The sequence below is a fragment of the Neolamprologus multifasciatus genome, chromosome 15 (genome assembly GCF_963576455.1).
Source record: "Neolamprologus multifasciatus chromosome 15, fNeoMul1.2, whole genome shotgun sequence".
NCBI lineage: Eukaryota > Metazoa > Chordata > Actinopteri > Cichliformes > Cichlidae > Neolamprologus > Neolamprologus multifasciatus.
This window is the reverse complement of record NC_140453.1, coordinates 28795639-28817326: the sequence shown is the minus strand read 5'-3', so window position 1 is coordinate 28817326 and position 21688 is coordinate 28795639. Positions and strand designations below refer to the sequence as shown.

Sequence of the window (21688 nt, the reverse complement as noted above, 5' to 3'; positions counted from 1 at the left end):
GAATATAAATGTCACCATCGACGCTGTTACACTTACTCTATATGACATCTGAAGTCATAAAGTAAAGCAATAGGATGTAAACAATGGGCAGCTGATGCAGGTGTGCCACAGGTCACATGACATTAAAATGACGAGGACAAGCAGGCGTAAAAACCTGAGCTTGAGCAAAACAGAAGCAACTAAAAAAGCTTAGAAACACGTGAAACAGCTGCTGCAGAAACCGCGGCAGAAAACACAGAAAACTAGACGTCTGAATGAGACTGAACAGGATCGTTTCACAATCTGTGTCGAAATTCTCTTTGTTTACTCGATTCTCTGTTTTCCTGTTGTAAATAGATCCCATCAAAAATGCTCCACAGCAGCATCGGGTTAGACTCTCTGTACTTTACTTTTTTGTCATTTCCAGTCTTTGTGGCTCTCAAGTGTGTGTGTGTGTGTGTGTGTGTGTGTGTGTGTGTGTGTGTGTGTGTGTGTGTGTGTGTGTGTGTGTGTGTGTGTGTGTGCAGAGCTCTACATTAAAAAAGAGTAAGACATAAATCAGGTTTTAACACAAAGTATTATTAGCACACATTCATTGTTGGATTGCAAACACAGCATTGTTGCCAATATGAAAATGAGAGAATCAAAGAAGGTGCTGCTACTTCCACCCTATTGTAACACTAAGTTTGAACATAGTGTTTTGCATATAACCAATGAGTGAGTCATAGTTATTAAGACTGACTGGTGCCAGTTTATCTCTGAAACCAGCATTAAACCACCACAACACCACCCACACAAACTCTGTGGCCTCGTTCCACAAATAGTTCGGACCTTCGTTTTAACCCTCTCCAGGCAGGCGCTGCCGATTTGCAACAGTTAAAAACTAACAACCTGATTACCCCACATACATATTTGATGAGTTTTTTTACTCAGAAGTACCACTGCAGGACTTGGTTGTGCATCAGCAACAAAAACTTAATTTGAGCCTGAGAGGGTTATAAAACTCTAACTGGTCAAATAGAGAGTGACACTTTTAAAAACGTATGTAATACATAAACTGGGCTATTAATGAATCAACCAAGGCTATAATTTCAGAAACTGAGAGCTTAAACATAAGAAAATTGTTAAGCTCAAAGCTTTGACTCCAGCTATAGAGCAGATTTATAGTTACATTTACTCAACAACTGCATATGAAGTGCAGTAACTACAGGCTGCACAGGGCTGGACTGGGCTGGACTGGCTGGACTGGGCATCTGGACATTTTCCTGGTTGGCAGACGCACATTTGAGCCAATGACACAAACTGAAGGTCCACTGCACACCAATCAAATTTCTCAACATGACCAGGCCTCCCCCACCATCACTGTGAGCTCACACAGGTGCAGCTGAAAAGCACAACAGCATATTAGGCACACTAACGGTAGAAAAAAATAAAGGTCAGGGCTTGGGATGAATAATTCTGAGAAAAAACCCCCTTTTTTTTTTACATTTAAGTGGCAAATTGAAGTTTTGAGCTTTTTTCACAGAATTATACCTGCCACGCCCTTTTTTTGTAACGTTCAGTGGCTCAGTACAATATGAAAGACCAGTCTGAATGTGCAACATGAGTGGATGTGAAAAGCATCAGTCTACACTTCATCCTAATCGATGTGTGGTGGAGGGTGACAGCTCGCCCTCTGTTCACTGGTAGGTTTTATGTCGTGCATCGTAGATCAGCTGAAGGTTTTTATCGTTTAACAGCAACGTAATGATTTTGTAAGATTTTATAACAAACTTTAAAAAGCTTTAAAAAGTCAATTACCTGATCATTAACAAACTGTAGTTAATTATTATCTAATGAATAATTATTTTATAACTGTTTTGTTATTATGGACGTGAAGCTTATAAAGCTTTGAGTTAATAATGATTACTGTGAGTCTGATAATCGAACGTTACAAGAAAGCTTCATATTTGTCACCTGCTGACAGTCTTTACCTTTGAAAATGTTTGCTCCACTTTCATCTTCATCACCAATATTGTGTTAATTTTACTTGAATCCTCACGTTTAGACATTCAGTCGTTTGTGAACCATATCGTGTGGTTGAATCAATAACTAACATTTTAAAGTTTACATCGCTGTGCGCCCACTAGTCCACTCTGCCTCTCTTATGCATATTCAAAGATGGCTTGTTTTGTTTGGAACTACAACACTGTATCATCACTCTTACATCCTGTCCATCAAACAGCCACCCACACAGGCAAGAGTTAAATAAATACACCCTCAACGCTCCAGAAGCTGCTTTCACAGGGTGGAGGAATAAACTCAGACATTATTTAAGAAGACATATAATTAGCTCCATGCAAATATGCTCCATGAATATGAAGACAGAGGCCATTTATGTTTCCAGTGATTGATGGAAGGACAGAGGAGACAGATGTTGACTACGGTGTGCGCTGTAACATGACTGAGTCCTGATGTGCCCAATGACACAGCTCCCCTTCATCTACTCAGCTCCTGTCCTATGGAAATGTGTTTTTAGTGTAGGCACATTTGCAAACCTGCAGTTCAGCTCATTTGTTTTTGAACAAGAACATAAAAAGAAAACTGCATCTCAGTTCTGGTCCAGTTTGTGTTTCACACTAACTTTACCAAAGCTGAGCACCCAAAGGACCATATAGGACACCCTGAAGGTATTTTATTCATTATAGCTGCAAAATGGATTTAGATTTTGAAAAATGGTGCACTGCATTGTTAAAAGTTACATTTATGGCAAAGAATTTATGAGATATTCATATAAAAAGTGAAAGTTGCAGTTACAACTAGGGATGCACCGATACCGATACTGGTATCGGGTATCGGGGCCGATACTGTAAAATGTGTGTGTACTCATACTTGTAAAAGTGGCTTGTCATTTCTGTTGTAGTTTTTTAGATTGGCCACTAGGGGGCCAATTATTCTTTTATTTATTATTTATTTTATAATTTTTTATATTTTATTATTTATTTAATAATAATAATTTTGTTTGTTTGTTTACAATATGGACACTCTGCAATTATTTAAAAGTTTATTTTATTCTCAAACCTAATTTGTATTTATTTTATTCCAAACAGAAGTGTTTATTTATTATTCTGAAAGCTCGAGACAGTGCCAATAGTTCAGTGATATTTTGTAAAATTACAATGTGGAGACTCTGCAATAATTTAACAGAAGTGCTTATTTTTCACTTGAAATTTTTTTGTGGTCATTTTTATTAAGATATTATTTTTTTATCGGCAGGGAATAAAATAAAACCTGTCTTCCAATTCATTGCATTTGTGTGTGTGTGTGTGTGGTAGAAGTATCGGTTTTTGTACTCTGTATCGGCAAGTACTCCGATTCAAGTATCGGTATCGTATTGGTTTGAAAAAATTGGTATCGTTGCATCCCTACTTACAACTTTAAAGTTACAGTTTTGTTGCTTTTATTAATTTGAAGTTTCGTTGTTGTTTTGATTTCCTTTCAGACTGTTTGGAGGTTCGATTGAGAATGAAAACAGTCAAATTTTGATGCCAAAAATCTTTCATCTCTGGGTCACAAGTGGGAAGAAATCTAATTTTTATGTTAGTTCGTGTTTTAGTTACCATTGAAAGTCTTGAGTAACTTTTTTATTTGAAAATCTCTGCAGAGAAACTTCCAGATGTTTGTCTTAGACAAAGGTTAAGCAGCTGGAAAATGACTGTGGAGAAGGACAATCTCAATGACTTAATACTGTTCCCAGGTCAGAACTCTTCTTCAGCAAAGCTACTCCTGACCCCCCCGCGTTTACAGCCCACTGCTCCGCGTCTCATTGTCACCCACTGCAGCACACTTGTCTTACAGGCCCGTTTCTCATTTGGGCTCCAGAATTTAATGGTGTCTAGGCATGCAGCCAGGCAGTCAAATGTTGTGTGAGGCGGAATAAAGCTGTGTTTCAGAGGCAATTCACAATGACAAGTGACAACAGTTTCACAAAAAGTGCCTTCTCCTCACAGAGACTCATTAGGCTGTGGAGCTGAGAGGAAGCAGCCATGCAAATCAACCTCTGATCAGTCAAAGTGACATATAAACAATCTGGCTTCTCCTCAGAAACACTGCAGTCCTCCTGCTAGCCTCCAGCTGAGCAGTGGGCAGCTTCTCGTGCACAGTTCTGGAAAAAGCAATCAGTTTAGGTGCAGAGGTCAATGAAGTTTGTCTGAAATAATTGTCAGCACTATTACCAGCAGCATAAATTACAAGAATATTAATGTAAGTGGCATTAAAGCAGAGAACAGGGAGCTGCTTTCATTTAATAGGAAGTGACACAAACAAAGCACCAAGATACTGCATCATGAACGTACCTGCTAGGAAGCTAAGTCGCTATTCAAACAGCGCAGTGGTCCCTCGCTAGAACGCCGTTCGCCTTTCACAGCCTCGCTGTTTTTTTTTTGTGTGCAATTTTGCTTTTTGTTAAATCACTTTCATGCCGTGTCTCCTGTGCAGAATGTGTTCAGCTTTTTTAATGTACATAAATGTTCAATCGCTAGCAGTGTGACTCTGAAGTGCTGCATGTTTGTAAGTTTTCTCCCCAACAAACAACGATGTCGATGAAACGTCGTCACCTGGTTCCTTTGGTTCTCTAATACTGGACTTCCTACGAAGGTTTGAACTGAGAGTTTAAACAAGAGAAACTGTTCGTGCCCGTCTGAGGAAAGTGTAGAAGTGTGTAGTGACAGCTTTACAGCCTTAAAACATGTAGAATAATTGTAAAAAATAAAGTTGGCTACTTCACAGATTTCGCTTATCGCGAGTTATTTTTAGAACGTACCTCCCGCGATAGACGAGCGGCCGCTGTGTTACAAAATCCTTCTGACCACAACTAAATCACAGACCTCTCGGATGAGTTATCAGCATAAAGGTCTTTGTGAGAGTCCTCGCTTTGCCTTCTAAGTTTTAGGTTTTAGCATTTCCGTGTCTTCTTGTTTGTCTTCTTAACTTTGACGCCTTAAAGTTTACTCTCATTTTGAATAAAACTTTGTGGCTTTGTAAATGTCTGATTCTTCGTCCCAACAACCTCCTGAGGTTGTTGTGTAGTCAGTGAATGTGACCCAGTGTGAGATTATCATTAATTGACAGATAGTGAGTGTGTGGATCTACGTTTTCACTGATTGGAGGATATATAGTGGATGTGACTGCACATGCACCACAGTATGAATGTAGTCTCACCTCCTGTATTTGAAAAACATAATAATTTAAGTTCATTATTTAAACTTTGGACGCTCTGACATTGACCTTCTTCCCATCTTTTACTCTGTCTAACAGAGCGCAGAGCGGTTTAATGTCCGACAATATTTTCACGGACCGGCCTTTAAGGTGTGGCGGATAAATAAAATAAAACAAAATAAAACAAAATAAAACAAAATAAAACAAAATAAAACAAAATAAAACAAAATAAAACAAAATAAAATAAAATATAACGACGCGACTGAGACAAAAACTGTGTTTTGTAAATATAACAATAAACGTGAATTCACTGTGTGACTTTATCAGCAGCGTCCTCCTGACAGATTGAGAGTAACATCCTCCTCTCTGCCCCTTAATGCTCTCTGGTCGCTATGGTAACGCATAAATATTTCTTTCAAAATAAAACACAACTACAACACGGGGAAAGTGTTGTTGTATGTTTGCAGCTTGTGTCAGTGACTGAAAGGGTTAAAAATACTGACTACTGGGTCCCACTCATACAAACAACCTGTAAATATTAAAGCTGTCTATGTGAATGACTTCTCATGATGTTGTTTCCGATACCACATGAAAAGCAATCATATATCCACAGAAGTACAATATTTGCTTTGCCTATGAAGTGAACACAGACGACGGAGGGCAGAGCAAACGTTTGCTCATTGGCTTTCACAGCACAACCCCGCGCCCTCTGATACAGACAGCTCTGCCAGTTCTGCTGACGGCCTGTCAGCACGAACTGTCAGCCGCGTACCACCCGTACTTCCAGCATCCACGGTGCAGCTGAGCAGGAAGCAGTCTGATCCATGAAGTGAAGACATAAAGCAAACGTGAAGAGCTCACAGCTCACACGTACAGTAGAACTTCATGCTGAAAAATCTGACTGACACATTTTGGATTTCTTTTTTTTAAATCATCAGCCGCGCTTTTAAACCAGCATGTGAAACTCAGCGAAAAAGGGTTTGTTTACACCCGATACGTTGTGACGTTTGTGGGGTCGTTATCGAGGCTGCTGTGCATGTGTTGGTACACTTGATGATCCTGTAACGCTAACGGGACAATTGCCTTCTTTTTGTTTTGCCAGGAGAACATTTATGACGCGATGCAATAACAACAACAACAACAAATGTTTTCAGACTGAGCTAAATCCTGCACGTCTGCAGTCATGGTTAATAAACAGTGACCCAGAGCACTTGGAGCATATCCATGTGGCTGAATCAGTGGGATGCCACAGCTGAGTGACATAACCGAGTGGATACAACACTGAATAAAACAAAAAGTAAACCGTTCAGCAAGCAGCTGATGGGTTTGGCTGATTAATGTGATCAAATATGTTTAAGAGTGCGGTGCATTATGGGAAAGAAAAGGCCTTTCTTGTTCTGATTTATTCATCCTCTCTTTATCCAGTTTTTGTCCTCATTCTAAAACAAGTCAACCTCTAAATTTCCATTTATTCTCATGTTTGTAACTGACAAATGGCATTTGTCAGCACTGAAACCTGTTAGCGACCGTTTGATGGCAGCAGGCAGTGTTTTCAGCCACTGTTTATGAATTCTAAGACATTTTAAAATACCATAAGACAACAGCGATGATGACGGGCACAGTGGTACACTAGTGTGGCACCACACTGGTAGTGAAACCAAACGGTCCCATTACTTTGAATGGCACACTATCCAACAGCTGTAATGTTCTGTGTATCTTTAACCTTCTAATCTACCAGGTGTGTCACATTTACTGTCCAAGTACAGCCATGTTTAGTGTAAATGTATCAGCTAAAATCATTTTAAAACATGCATCAGCATCATGTGCAACAACCCCTCTCACCGTATTTAAATAATATTCTTCTTTTTAACGTCCACTAATTTTAAAGGTAATCTGTAATCCGAATGTTGGGCTCATGCAGGTGTTTGCAGCTCACACGTGTCTGCAGTCTAGACTCCAAGATACATTTTTGTTTTTTAAGGAAAAACAGTCAGCATTTGCCCTTCATTACATGCTAATCCATAAGTCAACCCTCTGCCGGAGACAGCTTATCTTAACAGAGATAAAGCTTTACTTTCTCATGGACCAATCAATTTACACTCTTGTCAATAGCTGTTTGCCAGCACACACCCTGCAAATCCGATAAGTTCAACCAGGCTGAGGAGCAGCGTGAACGTAGCAAACAGTTAAAAATATCATCACTCAGGTGCAAATGGACTTTTAAGACTTCAGATTCCAAGCTGGACTTTATAAATCGTCTACGTTCACAGATGTTGCCTAGTCGAGACTAAACTGATAATTTTACTCCGCTGTCTAAAATCGAATCCCAGACAGCCTGGCAGAGTCTTAGTAATCTTCCTTTCTGTTTGGAGAGCTGGATGCAGAGACACGGCTGCCACTTGTGTTTGTTCTTATAAATAATACATAGTTCACTACGGCTTCTTGTTCATGACCCGCAAAATTGCCTCCCACAAAAGTACGGTAGCAGTACCCACATGCTGCATGGATGCTGGGAGGAGGGAGGCAAAGACACAGGCAATAAACTGATTCTGTTTTTCTAATCATTATGTGTATGTGACCCTGGGGAGGCTCAAACCTGAGCAGAGCCGGGCAGGAAGAAGAGAGGTTAGAGCAAGAAACCCTGCGTGGAAAAGACCGAGCAGCTGGATAATGTGAAGTGCACCAACATGTTTAATTGAGTGCCATGAAAATTATTTCTCATATTCTTTTTCTAATTTGTGTGTATATATATATATATATATATTTGCATTTTTGTCACACGTTTCAGATTTTATTATTAGGCTTGTAAACACAAGATGAAGTTTTTATATGTGGATTTTGTTTATTTTTAAAAAAAGGGATAATTCAAACTTACCAGGTGTAAAAAGTTGGTTTTTTTTAAGCCCTACAGAGGTGGAGTTTTCAGATCATTGTGCAGCTACAGAGCAAGAGTGTGATTCAAGGGTTGAACCAGGACATTCTCCTGGTGAAGAGCAGAATTCAGGATCAATGCTGGTAAATCGTGCAGATCCTGAAGCAGCAACAAGCCCAGACCTTTACACGACCACCACCGTGTTGGACTGTTGATGTTCCTCTTATGAACTGCTTTGTTCGTTTTATGCCAGATGTAACGGGACTCAAACAAAAAGTTAAACCTCTGTCTTATCAGCCCACAGAATATTTTTCCAAACGTCCCAAATGATCTGAATTGAGCCGAACGAGTCGTGTAGTTCTTTAGATATTGTGCTGGATTCTTCTGACCTCATGGATGAGTCATCAATGCGTTCTTGAAGTAACTTTAGCAGGTCAGCCAATCCTAGGAGGGTACGCACCAGTACCAAGGTTTCTCTATATGTGGTTCTCACTGGAGTTCACTGGAGTCCCAAAGCAAATGGTTTTGTACTACTGTTCAGACCCAAAAGTGTCAACGACTCTCAGCTGTTTCTTCAGATTGCGGCATAATGTACAATAATAACTTCTTCACAGCACCGTGCATGAGATATACCTCCTCACTGCTGGAGAAGGAAATGATCAGAATATCTGATTTCACAGCCTCAAACATACGAGGTAAATATTTATCACTCTAAAACAGGAGTGCATTGGTTTCAACCAAACTGCTGGGACACAACTCTCTCTTGAATCTACTACAGAGAAGAACGTTAGTATTGCAATAATTTAAAAGAAGTAAATGATTTACTACAAGCAAATAAAATTTGTTCCAGAAAAAATATCTATACATATTTCAGACTGGCTCATTACATAACCAAGTCCATTATTTTAACAACTAAAAGTTTTAAAATGAGCAATTTTCTAGAAAAACTGTTTCTAATATTTTTTGTAAACTAATTCATTTAAACATCAACAGTGTTGGGGAGTAACGGAGTACATGTACCGCCATTACGTATTTAAAACACAAAATATGAGTAACTGTATTCTGTTACAGTTACCGTTTAAAAAGGTGGTATTTAGAATACAGTTACTTTGTTGAAATAAATGGATTACACGGCGGTACTTCCCTGTTTCATATTGTGGCGGGTCAGGACTGTTTGGGTTTTGTTTGACAGCTACGTTCTGTTGTTCCAGGCAGCGTTACGGTTGCCATGGTTACAGGGTGACGCTCTCTCTGCGTGTTTCCTGGGTGAGAGAGCGCATGTTGTTGTTGTTGTGCTAAGCTAACAGGCAGAATGCTACAGGTATAGCTCTAAAGAATGTAGCATCATGGGCAGTGTAGTCCGTGCTGCAGGGAGAATGGACTGCCATACACGTTATGTGTCTGTGAGCGAGGGAGGGAGAAAAAGGAAAAGTACGAGCTGTCATCGAGCAGAAACGGGAGCTGGAAGCATGTAAATATAATAATAACCACTGCAGCCAAGAAGAGAGCCTGACGAGCCCAGCTGTAAGTAAGCTATTAAGACTCGACTGTACACCGTGTTCGTGTTTTCCTCTGAAACAATAAGTTCTGTTGGAGCAGCCTTTCAACGCCTCTCTCTGTCTCTGCTAGCAAAGTTGACCCAGACAACAAAGTAAAGCTAGTTTTCAGCTACGAGCCGACACAGAACCCACCGTATTAGCCAGAGGTCCCTTTACTACGGTTCGGAGCCGCGGACCTTCAGTAACAGTAATAAATCACAGCAATAGTACATTCATGTAGTTGTAAACAGCATGATAATATATTAAGTAATCCAAAGTATTCAGAATACGTTACTCTCATTGAGTAACGTAACGGAATACGTTACAGAATACATTTTGGGGCATGTAATCTGTAATCTGTAATGGAATACATTTTAAAAGTAACCTTCCCAACACTGAACATCAAAGTCAAAAACGAACCAGTCGAGGGAGCTTCAGACAAGCACTTCCCTTGTTTTGTGGCGTAAAATTACTGTTTTGGTCAGTGGAGTCTGGAATGTAATGGCTTCACTTCCTTGACAGACAGAAGATGAAAATGTTCTAAATATAGCGTCCACTTAAACTCATATTGATTCTTTGTGCATCTACAGCAGTAGTTTGTGCTCGCGCCGGCTCGGCTGGTGCACCGTGAGCTACTGCAGGTTAGTTACTGAAACAGAACAGTTCAGAACATTAATGTTCCACTAAACTGTTGTTGCAAATTCATACAAGCGCCAAACAAGATTGCAATTGCATCAGAGAATGATTGCATACTTCTGTAACCCATATAGTGATCAGACCTCATTGGCTTAAAACGTTGTGTTTCTCTAATAATCTCTGTATTTAAATAAGGAACATTTTAAAGTTTTAAAGCAGATTTAAGTATCTGCTCTTCAGTGAGTTGTCAAACCTGAACGTCCAGGCTTGGAAATGTGCCAAATTGTTACATTGTTACTCACTGAAGAGCAGATACATTCAAGTATCTGCTCTTCAGTAAGTAACAATGTAACAATTTGGCACATTTCAGCTGAAGGAAAGGTTTTTGATACTTCCACATAAATACTTTGGAATAATGCTTTAAAGAAATCAAAATCAAAGGTTCGCTCTAACGCACGTTGTTTGGAAAGCAAAGGTCATTTTGTACACACTGTGTTATTACGAGTGAGTCATGAAAAGATGTTTAAAAACAGACTATGATGAAACTTTTATTGCTTTTAATAGACTTTGTGTTGAGCTCAGTCTGAGGTTACTTTTTACATCAGGTAGTTATTTGTACACATCATTCATTAAGCAGCCGAATGTTTTGTTCAAATCTTTTCGTTATACGGTGAAAATAAGCCACAGACTCTGACGTTTGACATGCAACCAGCTTACAGACATAACATCGCATGGCTTATTTCTTTTCCTTTGAAGGAGGTCGTTCTCATCAGCACATGTGAAGAACATTTCAGTATTTGATGGACTCAACTAATTAAAATGACAATTTCTATTCATCCATCTCATTTACAGCCCCTCACACTGCATCAACAGGGAGATCTATTGCATCAAATCAAGTGCTAATGATTCCTCCTCAAACTTAATCAACAAATGATAGGACTGTGTTACACTGAGTAGCCAACTGTGCACAGAAGGAAACAGTCGCACAAAATGCAATATTATGAAGTCATTAAGGTCATGAAAACTGCTGTGCAGCCATCCACAGCACAATACTGCAGTGCAGCTGCATTTTTCTTTGAGGATATTGGAATCATCGGCTTGTTTTTCTTTTTCTTGTTTCACGCTCTTAATTTGAAGGCTTATAAAATGTAATGAATGTGTTGTTCCTTTCACTTGATGACTCCATCCCGAGACATGCAAGTCATAATACATAAAACAAATATGTTTTGGTCATCCACTGTTTAAAAAAGGTGTATGCAACATTTGGTGCCTGCATTCTTTCAACAGCCAGCAGGGGGCGACTCCTCAGAAAGAGGTCTGAGTCTATCAAAGCCGGTGAGAAAACAAGCCTAATATTTATGTCCTTGGTGAACACTTTGCTGATTTGTTCATGGTCTCAATCTTCAGCTACAAGTCTTACTGACTACAGCATGATGTTCATTTTGTACATCAGGGGTGTCAAACTCAAATACACAGTGGGCCAAAATTCAAAACTGGAACAAAGTCGCGGGCTAACGTTAATATTTATTGAAAAACAAAATCTTCCTCCAGATATGAGAATGAATCTTTTCTTATGGACTCAAACAGGTTTTGCTGAAAAACTGAATATGGAACGAGCAAAGCTTAATACTAAACAATACATATATTAGCTGTATAATACCAGTAGGCCAGCTCTGATAGTAATTTGGTATGGCTTCACGGGCCAAATGTAATTAGGCTGCGGGCGAGTTTGACACCTATGATGATGTCCCACTGATACTCAAACAGATGATCTGTGTGTGTAGTGTAATATTCTCTGTTTGTTTCAAAAAGATGATGATCCAAAAATCATTAGTCAAGGTTTAAAATAGGACATTACAGAAGAATGGTTATTAAAACCATCCTGATGATACACAGTATGGAGCAAAGAGGCCATGGTGCTTTTTATGTTTACCCTGTAACTTTCCTCATAAAGCTTTGACTGATGCTCCATCAATCACCGTAACGACTCATTCGACTGTGGCCTACGACTGAACCCTAAAATAAACATCACATTAATTTTGATGTGAAATAAAATACTGTAAACTTGTTAGCTGCACGATCGTGAGTTCCTTCATCGAGAGCGCCGGTTGATTCCAGCAGCATGTGAAATGACTTTTGTGTATTTCAGTGGTAATTTGGGGGAATTAAAGGGTTTCCATTCCTGACACAAACTCCATGAATCAGGTTTAAATGGTTTTAATATGGTTTCATTAAAAATCGGAGAAAATCTCAATTCTTTGTGAGCAATTAATGATTCTCATTTTCTCCAGAGTGCTCACACTGGAAGGTAATTACTGACACAGCTCGCTGATGAATTCCTATCTGCAACTTATAAAGGAAAATTATAAAATGTGCTCATTGCAGCCATAAAGCAAAGAGCCTTGATAATGAACCTGTTGTTGAGAAACACTGCCCTCCGTGGAGCTCCTCTTCTGCCTCGGAGACCTCTGAAGCATCAGCCTGCCTGGCCTAAATGTAGACCATGTCTCCTGACATACATGAACAGGGTCTTTGTACTGCTGTGAGAGCTGTGAGTAAATGCGCTGGTTGTTTATACAGAGAAAGTGACTTGTTAGAGCAGCTTTGATGATAAGATTTGCCAGTTCGATGCATGGAGATCTGCAGATCTGAAAAGACTTACTGAGCTCAACTTTACGGCCTGGCTGGCCTCACACGCTCGACTCTGTAACACAGTGACTGTAAATTGGCACGTGTAAAAATGTTGTATACTTTCAGAAGAGGGTTCATGACAGCAGTGTCATGTGACTGGAATAAACCCCCCAAAATGGAAAAACATCTAAGATAGTGATGACGCCATCCTGCCGTGTGTGAACAGATTGTAATTCTAGGCTTTATGCTTTAATCTTAGTTGGCCCAATTCTGTTTAATTTGGTGAGGTGACATGATATGGCCTTATAGTCATTTATGTATGGAAGCATCGCCTCCTTTGCGCCCCTGCCTTGTGGGAAACAGGCATCCAAAAACATGAAACTCTTTAGATTCACAAATAGATCAATGAAGATCTGAAAAGCCATCGTTCGTGCAGCATATTGTGCAGTGATGTTTAGTAATTTTTCTGTTACTGTAGCTGCGTCGGCCTCATTTCCCTTTATGACTGGACTAATACAGAATTCCAAACCTACTTAACCTTTCACCTCTACATCCTTTGTCCTTCTCAGATCTAATGCTGTGCTGATTACACATGTATGACTGGGTTCAATGGGATTCTAAAGGAAGAACAACATAACCATTATCAAATTAAGTGGAGTCTGCATGCAGAACATTTTTTAGTCTCCAAACCCCACGACGACCCCTCTGCAAATGAAAGGCTTTTAATAATGTTGACCTTTTATGTTCTTCCTCGACATATTAGTGCAGAGTGGGACAAATATACTGCAGAAAGTACCTGGAGCTACATATAGGTGTAGACTAAAGACCTTTTTTACTGGTGGACCTTGGTTAGGGATGTTTTAGTGGGAGACAAAAGGAGACTTTTTCTGGGGCAGATACGTCTAAGTGGCCATGAAAAAGTCGTTTGTGAGGCTAAGAGATGTTCTGGCTAAATTCAGAGCAACATCTTTTTTAAATGCCTACAACCTTTAGTCTTCTAATCTCAAATCTAACTTCATCAAATGAAACCTATGTTAGCTAACCCAAGCAGCAACCATCTCAGTTCCTCCCATAGTTGTTGTTTTTTAACAAGCTCGTTTGGAGTCGCTGCTTTGGTCAATCACAAAATCATGACGTCGCCTTTTCAGTTGAAACAGGAGGTAGAGTTTTGAGCTCGTGCTTCTACAGCACTTTCTTTCTTTCACTTTCCAAACGCCTTCGACGCTTATTCCCCTCCGATGCTGACGGTGGATCAAGGAGACCAGCGCACAGGCTGCAGGCCCAGATGTGCTGTCTACATCGGCCGTCTCTCACCCTTTACCCCCCCCTGTTGCTTGTCATGTGTTTCTTTGGTGTATTAAGAGTTTTTCATGTGCTGAGGTGTTTTTTCTGTTCTCAGACTGATCTCCCTGTTGGAGCTCAGTCTGGGGGGAGTTATTTTTTTCTCCTTATCTTTCCTCATGTGGTGCATTTTCCATTGTTAGACCTCTCTGACCTGTCTTCCCCATGTGATGTTTGTGTAATGTATGTATGGTCGGAGGGTAAGATGGCGTGCAATAGGTCGGCAGCCTTATGAGATTTCCCCTTGTGGGACTAATAAAGGTATATCAAATAAAATCAAATCAAATATGATTATTGCCTTTAAATTCACAAGTAGGGCTGTGCGATGTGACCAAAATCTCATATCCCGATATAAGACATCTATCGTCCGATAACGATATAAATCACAAAAATGTAACATTTTCTGTAAATTCTGTGAATCTCGGGCAGCTCGACTTGCGTGAAGTGTTTCCAGCTGTGCGTCATGTAGCTGGAGTCGAGTGTTTTAACCGATGCATGAAACGATACATTTTTAGACATAAGTTTTAACGGCGCAGTTTTCTTTGTGAGTATTTATTCCACGGCGTGTTGCGGGGAAAAGCCTGGTCTAACGTTTGAGTCTAAGGTTTATTTTTTAGCACCTGGCGTATTTTTTTTTTACTTCTCATCATAAATAATCTGCTCTTTCACGTGATTCAGATTATTTTGAAAAGTCTCAACAGGATCTTGAGCTTTATTGTGAAAGGTTTATGTGGAACATAAACAAGTGGACACGCGATGCTGTTACCGTCGTTGTTGCTAACGACAACGCATAAAAACAGGCGCTTGTCCGTCAGCAGTGTGGTTATATTAAATATAAGAGAAAGAGAGAAGTTTAGTAAATTAATAATAACTACAGTGACATCAAAACCATGAAAAATATTGCTGTAAACAGTTTCTTTTGTGACACCACGAAACAAACGATAGTGTAAAATAAAAAGATAGATGTTTTTATATCGTCAGCTGATATATATCGTTACATGAACAGCTGTAGCACAACGTCTTTGTAAATTTTTGCTCATTGGGTGTCTTCAGATTGTTTGGGTTTATATCTGTGGTAATCCTATGGGCTCAAAATGTGGTCATAAATATTTTGTACTTGTAAATCGGTTTTGTACTTGTAAATCAGGATTTGTATGTGTAAAAAAGATTTGTGCGTGCGTAAAAAAGATTTGTGCGTGTGTAAAAAAGATTTGTGCGTGCAAGTTAACGCTGCAAGTTACAAGTACGAATTTTGACCCTATTTTTCTTCCTTTCATCTGATTGGTCAATGTCATGTCAATCACAAATGTAACAATCCAATCAGAGAACAGATGGGTTTGGCTGTCGGAGGGGCGCTTTTTTTGAACTGCAGGTCTTTGAAGGGAATAAATGCCCTTTTACATGCCAACCCAGCGTTTTCCTTCATCACCACGAAGGAAAACAGTCTGTGGTCGTCCGAGTTTGGTGATTTTTGTGTCACAGGTCTACGTGTTTAATACAGGGACTTCCACAGCCTTTTCAACAGCGCTGCGGACCGTGGGGTGGGGGCGGGCAGTGTTTTGGAAATGACAGTCTTCATTACAAAGCTTTCTTCTTATGAATTAGCATAGATGTTTTTATTGAACATTTGAAGAACTAGCAAAAAAAACAGAAACTCTTGTAGAGGACATAAAGTCAGAGATAGAAACGACAAGGAGCAGGTGCATCTAGTGCAGGTAGAGCTGCTGCAAAACCCCACAGAGCTCAGCAGCCAGCAACAAATTCTGGATCCTTTGCTTTAGTTAGCAGTTAGCATTAGCAGCACATCCTGTGTCCGATGTGAAAGGACTTTTATGCTGCGCACTGTGACTCACAGCAATGGTCCCCGGTCAGCCCTGACTTTGTGTTAAACTAATCCTAAAGTAATAATGGTATTTCTAACCACTGATATACCACAACTTATCCTTTCAACAGCAACTGAAAGTTAGGGGACCTAGCTGCTATCGGATATTTATATAGAGATCCTCCAGCTTCAACCTGTATTACCCTTCAAGGACCTGCAGTTCAAAAAGCGCCCCTCCGACAGCCAAACCCATCTGTTCTCTTGGTTGGATTGTTACATTTGTGATTGACATGACATTGACCAATCAGATGAAAGGAAGAAAAATAGGGTCAAAATTCGGACTTGTAACTTGCAGGGTTTTTTTTGGCTAAGTCCACACAAATCTTTTTTACACATACAAATCTTTTTTACGCACACACAAATTTTTTTTACACATACAAATCTTTTTTACGCACACACAATTTTTTTTTACACATACAAATCCTGATTTACAAGTACAAAACCGATTTACAAGTACAAAATATTTATGACCACATTTTGAGCCCATAGAATCCAGGTTTCACCTCAGAAAAAGTGCCTTCAAATGAGTATTGATCTTTGAGCTGTATGAATAAAAATGGATTTCTCAAGACACATTTATTATTCACAATCATTAAGAAAAAGGTCAGAGTTCTGTTGATGCTGTAACAAATGTCAAACTTTATCACTTCTACTGGATACTTTTATGCCTTTAATAGCAAAGCCAAGCAAATAAGGTGTGAATAAGTTCACCAGTGTAAGAGAGACAGAGACGGCCCGGGCCTTTTCTCTCACACAATCTCTCGATCCCTTTCTCACTTTCTTTTCTTTCCTTTTGTTTTTCTTTGATTTGGCCTCAGGTAGAGTCGAGCTGTTGACATTGAACCCACAATAGTCCTGTGAGGAACGTCATGCTGCATGAAACTGCAAGGCAAACTCCAGAGTAAGGTCAGGTTGTAGGGCTGGATTTTTGTTACATGGATGCCAGAGTGATGCTTTCACTTTGTTTTTCTATTTTGTATTTTACTTTAGCTGGAATACACAAAAACCCCAGAAAGCGGAGATGGAGATTGGCCAGGGGAAGACGTCATTGTGAAAATGAAATGAAATGTTGTTTTTCAACTCTCGCTGCAAATAAGGACTTTTAGTTTTACTTATTATACATTTATTACATGCTGTCAACGGCCAAAAAATTCTGGTATACAACCAGATTTGTTTTTGCAATCCTTCCTGCTATTAAACAAAACGCATTTTTAACTTTAGCGCTCGCTGTCAAATTTCCCACATTTAAGAGTTAATAAAACCTTTTTCCTTATTTTCTGTTATATATAAACTGTTACAGTGTGGATGCTCATATTAAACAGTCAGCGTCTGTACAAACAATCCCTCCAACTCAAAATCACAGGCTTCAGACTGCTCTAAGGCTTTTTTTAAATAGTTTTTTATACTCTTGACTTTATGGTTTAATGTAAAGAGGAAATCCCTGACATGGGCATCGCAGACAAAGGAGGCCCATCCACCTCCTGTTCAAATCTTCTGTTTACCACAGGCAGCGAATCAGGAGAAAGCTGGTTTAAACAGGTGGACGTCAATAACAACTGTTTATTGTACACGGAGCTGAAAAATAACAGAATAGTCCTACTTTAAAAATGCCCTTCAAACGCAGCAGACGGTTCAGGGTGTCAGTTTTCTGTGTGACGCTTTCATAATGTGAAATATGAAATCATGTATCAAAGCTGTTACATCAAAGCGTTTCAAAGGGCTTTTTCAGCTGAGCAGTGATGCTGTATGTCAGTCACATAACACATTTCCATTTGAAAGCTGTCTGTGCACACTTCCTGTCAGCTAATGGATATTAGCTGACAGTAAAACTGTGAACATGCAGGCACAGCTATGAGCTGTGTGGACTCACTCTCTGTGTGAGAAGGAAGCACCAGTCTGGCCAGCAGCAGGAGATGAAGAGCTGCGCTGGTGAGAGGCGACAGACGTCTAAATCTGAGGTCCATGGTCACTGCTGGTGAACTCTCCTCTGGTGCTGATGCTGCTGTTAGATGGCTATGACCTCACAGGTTCATAGATGGACACCTGCGACGAGAGAAACCGATGTTAGTCAGAGGTTCAGTGCATCAGTGTAGTTGAGTGTGTTTTATGTTGTTTTTAATACAACAAATAGAGTCAGACACACTTGCAGAGCACACACGTAAGTCCTAAAGCTAATTAAACATCTGAAGGTAGTGAAGTCTACCAGCTTAACTTGGAAATGTACTAAGAAGCAACATTTTTTCAATCTTCTATTGTGAAATTTTGAGCTTGAGCAAATTGAAGCCTCAGTTTCTGAGTGTTGGCTGACAAGAGTATCGCCTCATCGCGTGTCCGACTGCTGTAGGCATCAAGGTTTGACCTGCTGTTCAAAGATGCTCTGTCGAATGCCTCGTTGTAATAAACAGTTATTGAGTGACTGTTGCCTTTTTTGGCTCATTTTTTTAGCTCATGCTCTCAAACCCTGAGAAAGCTGTGCTGCAGTAGATGAGATGTTTCTGATAGACCAGCCTGTCTGCCACCAACAACCATCCAGTGTGCAAAGTTACCTAACTCGTCTTTTGTTCTCATTTTGATGCAGGTCTCCTCCACCATGGCTACGTGCCTAAATGCAAAGTGGTGCCGTGTGGTTGGCCGGTGAGAATGTCTTTGTGGTGACTACACCTGCAGGAGGCATTTGGTAAGGGACCAGGTGAGTCACACAAGTCAGAGAGCTTTGCTTTTGCTCTTTTGTTACGTCTTCTTTGGGCCAGCACAGTGATTTTCTTTCTGTTCCAGAGCCTCTCATGAGGGTAAGTTAACGTTACTGTACAGAGTAATGTATGAAGTTACAAAGCATCAGTAATGGCAGATGGTGCAGTCATGTCTGTGTGCTGGTAGTTTGAAACGATGTGAAACACTATTTTATGTCTGTAGGTAAAAACGCATCACTGTACTCTCACAGCTGTTGAAGGCACCGTCAGCAGGAGGGTTGTGTTGTGTATCTGCACACATGCAACACAGCTGGTGTTGATTTAATTGGTCTGTGTAAGGCTACGTCCACACTAATGCGCTTTCGTTTGAAGACGTTTTCCCGCCCACACTGAGACGCCGTTTTCCCGAAGGTAAACGCAGCGTTTTGAAAACACTCTTGAAAACGAACACATTTCCAAACGGAGCTGTCGCAGGGTGGACCCTCGAAAACGCAGACTTTCGAAAGCGATGACGCATTTTAGTCATGTGATGCAGTCATGTGACCAAATAAGCAAAGATAGCAGAGGGCGTTACACAGCAGCTGTTTAAAGACAGCCCTGTTAAAGATTAACATCAGTCTGTAGATGCTCCTGAGAGCTTTTCTTCAACTTCTTTAACTCTCACTCACTTTTGCAACTTTGTACTTTTGTGTTACTCGCAGCAACAACTCCACCTCATTGTGAGTCCATTTAACAAACTCGGTGCTAAATTGCTAAGTTAAATAAATGGTGGACGCACAACTCTGTGAAAACGACTGAAAACGATAGTGTGGACGCGGAGCGTTTTCAGACGAAAACGCGGTTTTCAAATCTATCCGGGCTGGTGTGGACGCAGAGTTTAAGGCTTTGGTTCCAGTGTCTGTGGGACATGCTGCAAACATCAATAAATCCCACCTACGACACATCTGTCTCACACACTGGTTCACCAGTTAATCAGAAACTCCAGTTAACAGGAAACACCAGCATCTGCTCTGGTTCACTGAAAGGTCAGTCGCAGAGAAGCTGGTCAGTCATTATCTTTGACTCTGTAATCGGGGATGTCAGAGTAAGAACAAGAGAACAAAGAGATGATTCTCACGCTTGCTCGGTTATTTTCCCAAATCTGCTACAATCAACTGGCGAAAACACTAAAAGTCAGCTTTGCTACGAGCCGCCAACACTTCGCCGAGTCACCAGCATACTGGAGGTCATTGCTCTGAGCAGAGATGCCACTAACTCCAGTTCTCCCAGCAAAGACACAAACAAGTTACGAAGCCGCCACAGAGACGTCATCTCTCCAGCACATCCTGGTCTGCCCTGATGTCTCTTTCCATTTGGACATGGCAGCAACACATCACCTAGGCCTAGACGTGGACCGCTTGTTTCCATCAGTAAAAATAGAAACATCAATCAATCAGTAAAATCAAAGGTTTAACCTCCTAAGACCCAAACTCTTCCACAGCAGCATTTTTAATTTCTCTTTGATATTTGGGCATAATCGGACCCGATGAATGTAAAAACAAAGAATTACCAGATTTTTTTTTCAACCTTATTTTTGTTTTTAAGAAAAATAAGAGCCACATATGAGGATATTTGTTTTAAAATTTTGATACAACAGTAGCAGTATATGTCCTTGTAAGTGGATACCAGGCCCTTGTAGAGCAAAATTGAGTATTTTAGTCTAAATAACCCAAAATGTGAGTCCACATATGAGGACGCAGGTCCTAGGAGGTTAATTCAACTCCTCATTTTGGAGCAGCAACTTAAAGCTGTGGCCTCAGATTTGGGTGCTAATTCTCGTCCCCGCTGTATCAAACTATATCAACTATAAACCCGCCCAGTGTGACGTTGAGGTCACTGCTCACATGAACCAGAGGAAACATCATTCAGCCTGGAAACTCTGTCCATAAAGTTAAGAAGTGGTGACAAAGACCAGGCTGCGGGAGCTCAGCTCTCACTGGAAACAAGTTCAGGTAACAACTGAATTTCATGTTAATGGCTGTATAAATGTTAACGTGTGGCTGCACTCGCCAATCAAGATGAATAAATATCAAACTCTCTGTATTTAGAAGCTGAACCTGACTCGACCTGCAGCCCTCGCTTACACATCTTAGAGATGTCTAAGATAAGTGTCTACGCATTCCCTCAGCAAAAGAAATATCTATTTTAAAATGATTCGTTTATCATGTTGTCACACTGAAATGTCAGCTTTCATTTTTACAATTCTTGTCCTTCAGCCTCCTGAGCAGCTGGTACTGGACGTCTCTGAGCTCATCATCATCATCATCACAAGTAAAATAACTCACTTAGAGGATTCAAAGTTGTGTTTCTAATATGTTTCTAACATATTGCCAAATATAGTGAACGAGGGAAACTCAATGAAAGAAACAGCATTGCAAACTTCCTCCTCCAGGACGTAGACAGAACCACACGTGTGACACAGTTTCAACAGAAACTCACATGTCACTGCAGGACCGCTGAGTTTAAGTGGATGAACTCAAGCTATTTATAATAAACTGGCAACTAAATATATTTGTGCACACACGGTTTACTGGCATGGATAGCTTGTCTGCACCAGTACACATGCTCTACTGCAAAGATTGTCATCGTGTTGATTTTTGCTTTGTGTTTCCTTTCGTTACTTTTCCCGTTGCATGTTCTACAATAAAAAAACAAAAACAAAAGATAAACACAACACTGGCACTTGTAGCCCATGAGAGCCACAGCAGCAAGACTGGGACAAATAGAAATGACGGTTCAATCCATCAATCAGCTGCACAGCATCCAGCGCAGCTGAAACAACGCGCTGCAGCTGAAACAGGGTTAATATGTCTTAACAAGCAGGCAGGAAACAGTGGGGTCCTCGGCCGCATCAAACAGGAAGCTACAGTGATGTATGATAAAT

At 40.3% G+C, this 21688-nt stretch overlaps 1 protein-coding gene across 5 annotated transcripts in view; it reads right to left on the bottom strand.

Moving 5' to 3' along the window:
• Positions 1-21688, bottom strand: part of ptprfa (protein tyrosine phosphatase receptor type Fa) — a 381399-nt gene that overhangs the window by 250381 nt on the left and 109330 nt on the right. For all 5 annotated transcript variants that reach the window (XM_085133098.1, XM_085133099.1, XM_085133100.1 and 2 more), the window contains one exon: positions 17946-18118. In XM_085133098.1, coding sequence (XP_084989224.1) covers positions 17946-18039 — 94 coding nt within the window. In that variant the 5' untranslated portion in view covers positions 18040-18118. The remainder of the gene's footprint in view (positions 1-17945; positions 18119-21688) is intronic.